Source organism: Perca fluviatilis, chromosome 23 (assembly GCF_010015445.1).
Source record: "Perca fluviatilis chromosome 23, GENO_Pfluv_1.0, whole genome shotgun sequence".
Taxonomy (NCBI): domain Eukaryota; kingdom Metazoa; phylum Chordata; class Actinopteri; order Perciformes; family Percidae; genus Perca; species Perca fluviatilis.
The window spans coordinates 2,266,620-2,279,119 of NC_053134.1; the positions used below are offsets into that span (position 1 = coordinate 2,266,620).

General features: G+C 39.7%; 1 protein-coding gene across 1 annotated transcript in view; it reads left to right on the forward strand.

Annotated features, from left to right (window-relative positions):
• The window catches only part of phf21b (PHD finger protein 21B), a 154,702-nt gene that overhangs the window by 132,931 nt on the left and 9,271 nt on the right, over positions 1-12,500 (forward strand). Inside the window, 5 exon segments of the mRNA XM_039792162.1 lie at positions 6,188-6,280; positions 8,094-8,417; positions 10,310-10,405; positions 10,408-10,437; positions 11,941-11,992. Coding sequence (XP_039648096.1) covers positions 6,188-6,280; positions 8,094-8,417; positions 10,310-10,405; positions 10,408-10,437; positions 11,941-11,992 — 595 coding nt within the window.

Here is a 12,500-nt window from a genome sequence, read left to right on the forward strand (position 1 = left end):
TGATGAGGATCTGAGTACTTCTTAAATAAATGTATTTCTAGTGCACACAGTTTCCCCTCTGATTAGCATTTGTGTCACCTTCTCTGCTGTTGTTTGTCCTCTAGGCTCTGCCGTAGTTTATGTGGCGGTCAGCCGTTAACGTCGGCGCCGCTCTGACCTTGAGTGAAGCTGCAGATGATGTCAGCTGATCTGCAGCGTGTTGTAAAACACACACACACACACACACACACACACACACACACACACACACACACACACACACAGCTTCGTCAGCTGCGGGTCAAACACTGAAAATTGCAACACAAAGCGCCTTCAAGAGTTCATTAATATCCTATTCATTCAAATCTTTTGATTTGTCATTGGCTTGTGTCATGCTTCAGATTATAATCATCCATTTTCAGTCGTCAGAAACGACAAACGAGACATTTGAGGCACGTCATCTTGGGCTTTTTGGGAAACACTGATCCACATTTTTCTGACATTTCAGAGACCAAACAACTAATCCATTCATCCAGAAAATAATCCACATATTAATCAATGATGAAAATAATCATTAGTTTCAGCCCTATTGTTAAGTTGTATTTCTGGGACACAAACACTGAAGTCTAGTGTTAGTTTCAGCCTAGTCTGGCATAGCCAGACCGTCCTCCACAACGCTGCGGAGGAAGGTCTGACTAGTCCACACAGCACGCCTGGATGGGAGGAAAACGTGCTCTGGTTTATTGGCATTTCTTTAAACCAATCACAATCGTCGTGGGCGGGGCTAAGCTCCGGACGGAGCCACGGTGCCTCTGCTAAATAGTCTCAGGAAGGAACTGGTTTTGGTGGAACATGTGGACGTTCAGAAGTAGTTTTAGTCGTGCAACAGAAAACTCTGATTGGACAGATAGTCTAGCCAGCGGTCGGTACAGACTAGTTTCAGCCTTAGGCCGCCTTCACACTGGCAGTTGAAATCATCTCCGATGCGGCTTCGAAACGACTGGAAGTCATGCATTTCCTGTGGAGATTCGCAGACCGCATGGCGAATGGGTCCGAACCGGGTCCGAACGAGTGCGGTGCGAAAAAAATCGTGTCAGTTGGTCATCCGGAGGCGTTCAAAAAATGTAACTCTTGCGAACTGCTACGGACGTTAGCGTTGCTATGGTACTGATAAACAAACCTGCTGATGCTAATTGGTTAGCCAGCAACAGACATCGAACTATTGACATTATACCGCTATATATCACATTTAACTACTGACATTATACCGCTATATATCACATTTAACTATTGACATTATACCGCTATATATCACATTTAACTACTGACATTATACCTCTATATATCACATTTAACTACTGACATTATACCTCTATATATCACATTTAACTATTGACATTATACCTCTATATATCACATTTAACTATTGACATTATACCTCTATATATCACATTTAACTATTGACATTATACCTCTATATATCACATTTAACTATTGACATTATACCTCTATATATCACATTTAACTATTGACATTATACCTCTATATATCACATTTAACTATTGACATTATACCTCTATATATCACATTTAACTATTGACATTATACCTCTATATATCACATTTAACTATTGACATTATACCTCTATATATCACATTTAACTATTGACATTATACCGCTATATATCACATTTAACTACTGACATTATACCGCTATATATCACATTTAACTACTGACATTATACCGCTATATATCACATTTAACTACTGACATTATACCTCTATATATCACATTTAACTACTGACATTATACCTCTATATATCACATTTAACTATTGACATTATACCTCTATATATCACATTTAACTATTGACATTATACCGCTATATATCACATTTAACTATTGACATTATACCTCTATATATCACATTTAACTATTGACATTATACCTCTATATATCACATTTAACTATTGACATTATACCTCTATATATCACATTTAACTATTGACATTATACCTCTATATATCACATTTAACTATTGACATTATACCTCTATATATCACATTTAACTATTGACATTATACCGCTATATATCACATTTAACTATTGACATTATACCTCTATATATCACATTTAACTATTGACATTATACCTCTATATATCACATTTAACTACTGACATTATACCTCTATATATCACATTTAACTACTGACATTATACCTCTATATATCACATTTAACTACTGACATTATACCTCTATATATCACATTTAACTATTGACATTATACCTCTATATATCACATTTAACTATTGACATTATAACTCTATATATCACATTTCATATACTTTATTCCATTTAATATTACTATTGACATTATACCTCTATATATCACATTTAACTATTGACATTATACCTCTATATATCACATTTAACTATTGACATTATACCTCTATATATCACATTTAACTATTGACATTATACCTCTATATATCACATTTAACTATTGACATTATACCTCTATATATCACATTTAACTATTGACATTATACCGCTATATATCACATTTAACTATTGACATTATACCTCTATATATCACATTTAACTATTGACATTATACCTCTATATATCACATTTAACTATTGACATTATACCTCTATATATCACATTTAACTATTGACATTATACCTCTATATATCACATTTAACTATTGACATTATACCCTATATATATCACATTTAACTATTGACATTATACCTCTATATATCACATTTAACTATTGACATTATACCTCTATATATCACATTTAACTATTGACATTATAGCCATATATCACATTTAACTATTGACATTATACCTCTATATATCACATTTAACTATTGACATTATACCCTATATATCACATTTAACTATTGACATTATACCTATATATCACATTTAACTATTGACATTATACCTCTATATATCACATTTAACTATTGACATTATACCCTATATATCACATTTAACTATTGACATTATACCTCTATATATCACATTTAACTATTGACATTATACCTCTATATATCACATTTAACTATTGACATTATACCCTATATATCACATTTAACTACTGACATTATACCCTATATATCACATTTAACTACTGACATTATACCCTATATATCACATTTAACTACTGACATTATACCTCTATATATCACATTTAACTACTGACATTATACCCTATATATCACATTTAACTACTGACATTATACCCTATATATCACATTTAACTACTGACATTATACCCTATATATCACATTTAACTATTGACATTATACCCTATATATCACATTTAACTACTGACATTATACCTCTATATATCACATTTAACTACTGACATTATACCTCTATATATCACATTTAACTATTGACATTATACCTCTATATATCACATTTAACCGATGTGACATGTCTACATCCTGGGCAGTTTTCCTCCACCCAGCAGCCTTTCTGTTTCTATCTGTCTAAGAGAGGTCAGAGAGAATCGGACATTCAGACACTTATCAGTCCTTCTAGCCTCTCTGACATTTTCGTGAGTCGCTTCCGAAGCTTTTCATCGGTGCAGTACGACGTCCGCTGGGGGCGTGTTGCGTCTTACGGAGCGGAGTTCAACTGCCAGTATGAAGGCGCCGTTACAAGTGACGAATTTAAACAAAAGCTCTTCGCTTGTTCAGCTTCTTTTCTTGCGTTTTGTTTGTAGAAATCACAAAAACGTTTACTGCCGCGGTAAGTTACACTTACGTGGAGTTTGCCTCGTTATTTGGTGCATACATAAACAGACAAACATATTGAATATTAAAAATATACAAAAATATACAATAACAATTGAAGAGAGTGAAGGAAAAGTGCAATATTAAATCTCAGACTACACTGATATTGCAGTATTCCTTCCCTCTCTTCAATTGTTATTGTATATTTTTGGCAAATTTGTAAATTCTATTGTATTGTTATACTGTATACTTACTGTCCTTTCTGTTTTTATTCTTTATATGTTAAGTGAGTGTTGTACTTTGAGTGCAAAGATTAACCGGAGTCTAATTCCCTTGTTTGTTTGCACAAACCTGGCCAATAAAGCTGATTCTGATTGATTCTAAATCAGCATGCAATGCTATTTTAATGCCAGACAACAAAGTGAAGGGGAAAGAACAGGCAGGAGAATGTTCTGGGTCTAATCAGAGGTTTAAACTGTCAAACTCTCGAGGTCTATTTCAGATTCCCTGAGGATGAAGTGGTAGTGTCACCCAGTTTCATCAGCTGACTGTGATTTAAAGCTGATGGTGGAGATCCTCATTACAGCACGAATTAAACTCTTATTCTGGGATATGAACCGCTGCTTCTACGTCTCAGAGGAAAACCCCTCTATGGTGTAAAGCCATCTTAACGAGACTGATATTAAAGCCTCTGGATTTATTTAACCATAACCCAGAAAAGACACGTCTCTGTTGTGTAGTTTTGGCGAGGCGAGGCAGCTTTATTCATGTAGCAGATTCCAGCAACAAGGCAACTCAAGAGGGCTTTACATAAAACATCTCAAAACATTGAGATTATTCACTTTGTTCATGTACGGTTTCAAGAATCTCTCAGAAACGAGAGCCACCTTCTTTCAACAACAGACAGATTTTTGATTATCGATTTTAAAACAGACAATGGCTACGTTCACACCGCGAGTCTTAACGCTTACCGTATTTTCCGGACTATAAGTTCCGGAGTATAAGTCGCATCACTCCAAAAATGCGTCATGAAGAGGAAAAAAACATATATAAGTCGCACCGGACCATAAGTCGCATTTATTTAGAATTTTTTGTTTTTTTCTTCTCATCTGTCAACTACACGATAGCACCCAGAACAACAGGCTGAATACGGTAGGTGTCCGGTATGTTAACGTAACACATTAACAGTTATTGAACTATACAACAGCACCCAGAACACCTAGCTACCAGGGCGTGGAGCGTGGATGGATTAAAAGGCGTGGAGACGTAGCTGCACCGTTGACCAGCCCCTCCCGACTCCTTCCTCCAGCTCTCGCCATCTCGCTGTCAGCCCGCGATTAGCCGATTAGCTTTCTCTGTTTTCTTCATTGCAGTAAGAGTCACCTTTTCTCCAGTCTCCCTCACAAGTTTCTCCCTCATTTCAAACTGTCTTTCTGCTGCTCCATTACCGTTTTCGGCTGCATATTTTACTACCTGCAGTTTGTTATCTCTTTTCTTTCTCAGTTGTCTTTAGGAGCAGCGTTCTAGTCGTCACAAGCCTAGAGCGCCCTCTCGCGGCTGTAGACGGTGATGTTTTCAGTATGAATTAACATTTAAAAACATGTTCAATTACATATATTTTGATATATAAGTCGCACCTAACTATAAGCCGCAGGACCAGCCAAAGTAGGAAAAAAAGTGCGACTTATAGTCCGGAAAATACGGTAATTCAGATTTTTTTGCTCAGATCTGATTATTTTTGTTTGGCTGTTCACGTTATCTTTTTAAAATGTGGCCTAAATCAGACTTCAGTTCGAACTGTTTGTGGTTTCAAACAGACACGCAGCAAAAAGACATCGAACAATGAGTTATGGGACGGCATACTTTGACTAAAGTTAGAAGAGGTTAGTGGGGCGAAGCAGCATACCGCTTATTCTCAATAGGTTTTCTTAAACGTTACTCTTAGTAGAGTTAGGGAACCAATTGTCGTGTCGGAGCAAACTGCGACAGATTACGTAAGATATGAGGAAAAAAAAAAAAAAAAAATTGAGGTAAAGTGGTCAAATCATTTTGAAGAAACTGAGTGTAGGCTAACGGATTTGAAGAAAATGATCTGTGCTACTATTCTAATGACTGAAGAAGTCTGACCTGGTCAATTGACCCCCCAAAAAAAGAAATCAGATTTGGGCCACTTTTGCCTGCAGTCTGAACGTAGCCATTGACATTGAGTAGTTCCAAAAACAACAACACCGAAAATAATACACCATCGTAAGAAAGATACAAGACACTACACCTTCAAAACTTTTTGAATAGAAGAATTGATGAATAAAATGTGATACATAAGTTGGGATAATATGGATGGAGAAGAAAGTACAGTTACTGTATGTAGTTGCAGCCCTGGTGCATGTTTTGACCTGTTTGTATAACATGTAAAGTCTGAGGACTTATTTGTGTGTTGCGTTTGGGTGCGTTTCAGATGCTGGGAACTCTCACTGCTGTGCCCATCAAGGTGCCTCAAGTCAGCTCCCTGCACCGGCTGGCAGGACAAGCAGCCACTGTGCTACCTCAGGTACCTTCATCACTCTCCGGGGAACTAAACGCTCTGGGCTGTTTGCTTTTCTTTAAACCAATCACAACAGTCTTGGGGCGGGGCTAAGCTCCGGACACAGCGACAGCGAATGAAGTGAACTGTTGACACAATACAGCACCGTGAGCTATTTCAATTAGCTGATGCATGGTTACACCTCATTGGCTCTTACCAGTGTATGCACACACACACACACACACACACACACACACAGACGCATACACACACACACACACACACACACAGACGCATGCACACACACACACACACACACACACACAGACACTGTACTTGGTCCACAGTAATCTCACCAATCAGTCCCTAAACCTCCCAGTTAGAGAGGAAATGTCCTAAACATATTCTTTGTAAATCTTTACAATCATTCCCCCAAAGAACCGAGCAGACCTGACTTGTTGTACTTAAGTAAAAGTTAATCACAGTAATATTTTTGTACCCTCACAAAGTTGAACTAATTAAATCACTCATTGTAATACCCGCGGGGTCTTAAAAGTCCTAAAATTGTCTTAAATATAATATTCGAAATATAAGGCCTTAAAAGCATAGGTGTACGTGTATGTTTTTAAGATAATTATTTGGGGCATTGTAGGCCTTTTATTTGTTACAGGACAGCGCTTAGACTGAACGGAGAGGAGAGTGACATGCAGCAAAGGGCCGCAGGTTGGAATCAAACCCGTGGCCTCTGCATCGAGGACTGTTCCTCTGTATGTGGGCGCACCCTCCACCTGCTGAGACGTTTTTGTTCCTTTTTCAGTGTTTTTGCCGCTTTCTTTTGGAGTTTTTGTCGCCTTTTTCAAGGTTTTTTTGGACAGTTTTTTCAACAAGTTTTTTTCAACAATTCTTTTTGATGTTTTTGTGTCTTTTTTTTTTTATCCATGCATACATGTCCCGGGACCTCCACAGACAGTTGAAGATCTAGTTACACCCTTACTTAAAAGTCTCACATTTCTTTAGAAAGTCACATTTGTATTTTCCTTTCATAAGATTAAATAACTCCCTCATTGTTCTAAAGTAAAAGTTAATCAAAGTAATAGTATTTTTACTCAAGTACAATCTTTTTGTGGAGAGGTTGTGTTGTGTTTGTGGCTGCAGTGTTGTCAGACGGCCAGCAGGTGTCGGCACAAACACACAGTCAGACATGATGGGATGTGTGTCAGACAGATACGACTCTCTGTCCTCTGATTGGACGACGGGCAGCATCAGCAGCCCGCTCACGTCTGGGCGACACGCATCAGCGACCACGAGTGCACTGTGTTTTCCTGGATTTGTGGAAGACTTAGGAGGGGGGGGGGGTTCAGGTGTCCTTCCTCAAGAAAATGGGACATTTTTCAATAAAAAGAAATGCAATTTCCCCCCCATACATTTTGGGTCTCTTTGTAAGGTTTTGCTCAGCTGATGGGCCATTCTTTTGGCAGTTTTCAGATGATCTATATCAGCGTTTTACTGTATTTGCCTGATAACCGATAAAGTTAATTAAAAAGCGTTCTACTTTGGCTCGGCTACAGCTCTGTGTCTGTCCCTCTGCTCCGGTTTCACTCACCACTGAGCATGACTTAATGCACACACACACACACACACACACACACACACGCATACATACACAATACACAGAAGACCATATTAAAGAGCAGTTGAAGAAGTGAATGTCTGTGCTGTGTAAATCCAGTTAGTCAAGCTGTTCTGTAATTCTATGAATCGTTTTTATTCATATTATTATATGCAGCACATGTCCAAATTGGCCTCAACACTTACTACTGTTATTGTGATATTGCTGCAGGTCAGGCCAAAGACCCAGATCCCCGACAGCCTCCCCCACAGTCCGTGTCAGGAGCTGCAGCCTCTCGGCCTGCCGAGGGCCACGGCGGTGGTCAGTCCGAGGAGCCAGGGCCCCACGCTGCCCACCGCCAACGGCACCTTCAGCCCCGAGCGCCAGAGCGACACCTCGGGGGGCCCAGACTCGGGCAGCCCCGTCCAGCACGCCTCCGCTGGGCCCGGCGTGGCGTACGCCATCATCGCCACATCCCCCGCCACAGGCAACGGGGCGTCCGGCGTCGGCGAGGCCGTCAAGGTGCAGCCACTGCTCTTCAGCGCTGACAACAAGGCTGGTGTCTCCACCAACACCACTGAATATATATTTGTTGTATTAAATATGAATTATTAATAATTTTTTTCTCTACTTATCATAACAGAATCACAAATGTTGAAATGAATGAAATTCACAGACAAAAGGACACATTTTCTGATGTTTTTGAATCTTAAAGGAGAAATCTGGTAGATTTCGACACGTAGCTCTGTTGTTTGTGGTCACTGAGTGCTGTCAGTAGCGAGAAAACCGAAAATAATCGGTGTTGCCTCCACGGAAGGAATCAGTTCCTGTGGCGAGGCACTTGTAATGACATCTCGAACATGTTAAGAGGCTAAAAGCAGGTTTAAAACCTGCCCCGTTTCAGCCGCCTGGGTGCGAACCGTAGCAGGAGGATAAATCAGTGGAGGCAACACCGATTATTTTTGGTTTTTTCGCTACTGACGGCACTCAGTGATCACAAACAACAGAGCTGCTTGTTGAAATCTACCGGATTTCTCCTTTAAGATTCAAAAACATCAGAAAATGTGTCCTTTTGTCTGTGAATTTTATTCATTTCAACATTTGTGATTCTGTTATGATGAGTAGAGAAAAAAATATCAATTCTTTAATTAAGAACTTAAAGGGTATTTTCAGTATTTTTCAACCTGGATCCTATTTTCCCCATGCATTTGTGTCATAGTGACTGATGGGAACAAAAATCTTTGAAACTGGTCCATTATTGAGCTGTGAACCGAGCTGTAATGTAACCCTACAGGACAGATGTTCAGCATCAGTCAGCGTCCACTAAAAGTTCTGTTGTTGCTGCTGACAGACTCAGATTATTATTCTAAGTGTCTGACAACATTATGGGATGGATCCCTACAGAGATAGACCTTTTAGTTAAAGAGTAAGATCCTTTTAGTTTAACATGAAACAGCCCCGAAATCACCATCACCAAACTCCACCAGACTCCATGTAAATAATCAGGACTTTTAGCGTGTATAGAGCCAGCATATCTCCACCAGACTCCATGTAAATAATCAGGACTTTTAGCGTGTATAGAGCCAGCATATCTCCACCAGACTCCATGTAAATAACAACAATAAGCTGGCATATTACCGCGCGCGCCCGCATATCAACACCACACTCCATGTAATAATCAGGACTTTTAGCGTGTATAGAGCCAGCATATCTCCACCAGACTCCATGTAAATAATCAGGACTTTTAGCGTGTATAGAGCCAGCATATCTCCACATGTAAATGTGTGAATTAAGGGTTTATTTCAACCAAACCAGAGTGATGATTGTTGGAACAGTGGAAAGATGAACCAAGACGGCTTTTGATAGTTTTATTTTGTTTCTGTCCACTTTGAATGAAGTGTGTTTTACGATGATAAAAGTCCTGATTATTTACATGGAGTCTGGTGGAGATATGCTGGCTCTATACACGCTAAAAGTCCTGATTATTTACATGGAGTCTGGTGGAGATATGCTGGCTCTATACACGCTAAAAGTCCTGATTATTTACATGGAGTCTGGTGGAGTTTGGTGATGGTGATTTTGGGGCTGTTTCATGTTAAACTAAAAGGATCTTACTCTTTAACTAAAATGTCTATCTCTGTAGGGATCCATCCCATAATGTTGTCAGACACTTAGAATAATAATCTGAGTCTGTCAGCGGCAAAAACAAACTTTTAGTGGACACTGACTGACGGTTTAACTTTACATTGCAGCTTGTTTCTCGCTTAATACCGGACTAATTTCAAAGATTGTTGTTCCGATCAGTCACTTAGACACAAAAACATGGAGAAAAATAGCCTGAGCTTGGTTGAAAACCACTGACGTTACCCTTAAACTGGTTATTAAATGATGAACTTCATCTCCCGTGTTTTATTCTAATGTTGTCTCTGTATATTCGGTGTCCCCAGGTGATAATAATCCAGCCGCAGGCCCCCAGCAGCACTGAGGGGTCCCCGGGGGCCCAGGCGGACCTCCCGTCACAGGAGGCCCCACCCGCTCCGAAATCGCCCACCCAGAAAAAGACGAAGACCCAGAGGTGAGAAACAATCAAACTCACAGAGCCGATCAGACTGGTGGAGGAAAGGTTTTAAATATAACCTGTTTGAATAGACCAGGGGTGTCAAAATAAATTCCACGAAGGGCCACACTGCAAAACAAGAACCCCATCCAGGGCCAGACATGTTTAGGTTATTCACATGCTGTTATTTCATCGTAAAAGTCAAGCACAGGGTTCATACATTTTGAAAAAACCTGGAAAAGTTATGGAATTGGAAAAATGCAAATTCCAGGGCCTGGAAAGGTTTTGAAAACATTAAAAGACCCAGAAAGTTTTGGAAAAGTCATGGAATTTTTTTTTAACACAGCATAATAATATGTGATTAATAAATTTTCACGTGGTCTTAACCTCAGCGTTGTATTTGGGGAGAGATATGATGAATCCCTCTATGAACCACAGACATTATCATTCATGTTATAGTTAACCCTCTGAGGGGAAACTTTAACACTGATTAGTATTCTTATTGGAGAATGTCGACTGACATTTTCAGGAACACACAGTCATGGAAAGTCATGAAAAAGTATTGGTTAAAATGCGTATGAACCCTGCACGCATCTTTTATTGGATTATTGCATGTCTCATATAATCTTCTCACTTACAGCTCGGTCGACATAAAGACCCAAAAAAGTCAGCAAAAAAAGTAACTTAGCCATCAAAGAAAAAAATGACAAAAAAGTTGAAAAAAAAAAGCAACGGGCCAAAAAACATTTTGGAAAAAGTGGTAAAAAAATAAATAAAATGAAAAAAGCTACAAAAGCTATGTGGGCCAAAGACTATTGTGAACCTAAACTGATATCTGCGAGGGGCCAGATTTGACTCACCCCGTTGACACCCCCATACGTACGTACTGCCTCATCTGGCTCCCTGTCTGCAGAGCGTACAGGATCACTGGGTATGTGGTGTATACCTGCTGCAGTCCATCATGGAGGTTTTCTCTTTAGTGAAAGACGCTGACATATTCTCCCGTTCTCTCTCTCTCCCTCTCTCTCTTCCTCCCTCTCCATCTCTCTCTCTTTCTCTCTCTCTCTCACCTCCCTCTCTGTCTCTCTCCCTCTCCATCTCTCTCTCTTTTTCTCTCTCCCTCTCACCTCCCTCTCTGTCTTTCTCTCTCTCCCTCTCTCTCTTCCTCTCTCTCCCTCTGTCTCTCTCTCTCTCACCTCCCTCTGTCTCTCTCTCTCTCTTTCCCTTTCCATCTCTCTCTCTTTTTCTCTCTCCCTCTCACCTCCCTCTCTGTCTTTCTCTCTCTCCCTCTCTCTCTTCCTCTCACCTCCCTCTGTCTCTCTCTCTCTCTTTCCCTTTCCATCTCTCTCTCTTTCTCTCTCTCCCTCTCACCTCCCTCTCTGTCTCTCTCTCCTTCTCTCTCCCTCTCTCCTCCCTCTCTTTTTTTCTTTCTTTTTTTTTTTTTTTTTTTCTCTCTCTCTCTCTCTCTCTGTATGTGTCTCTCTCCCTCTGTCTCTCTCTTTCTCTCTCTCTCTGTTCCAGAAAATTGCCTTCATGGTCGCCCTCGGCCTCATAACCACAGAACACCTGGAAGGTGAGTTCACCAGCTGATCTTATTCACACTCTTAAATAGGGATTTGTATCGTTCAAAGCTCTTCCATACCCTGGTGCAGGTGTGTTTAGGGCGTGTCCAAATCAGGGCCGTAGGCAGAAATAGTATTTTGGGCGGGCCAGTACAAAAGTGAGTGGGCCATTTTCAAAAAGACGAAGTAGCAAAAAGGACTAACTGAAAAAAACAGCAACGATTTTACCTTCCAACATATATTGCATTACAACAGCAATAACAGTACTGTCTCCAACATGCTCCACCAGCAAAGCTCAGTCTAAAAAGTTAGTATAATATAGATAAAAACCTGTAGATTGTAACATATTCAGGCTAAAATATATTTGCACCAGCAGAACCAGCAGCATTGGCTCTGTACAGCACTGTTATAAAATTAACCATTTTATTGTACAAAGTGGCAACTAAACATGAACCCACACAGCAGAGAAGGCGTTTACATACTGCAGGACATAGAATAGCCTACATCAGACAGAAATCA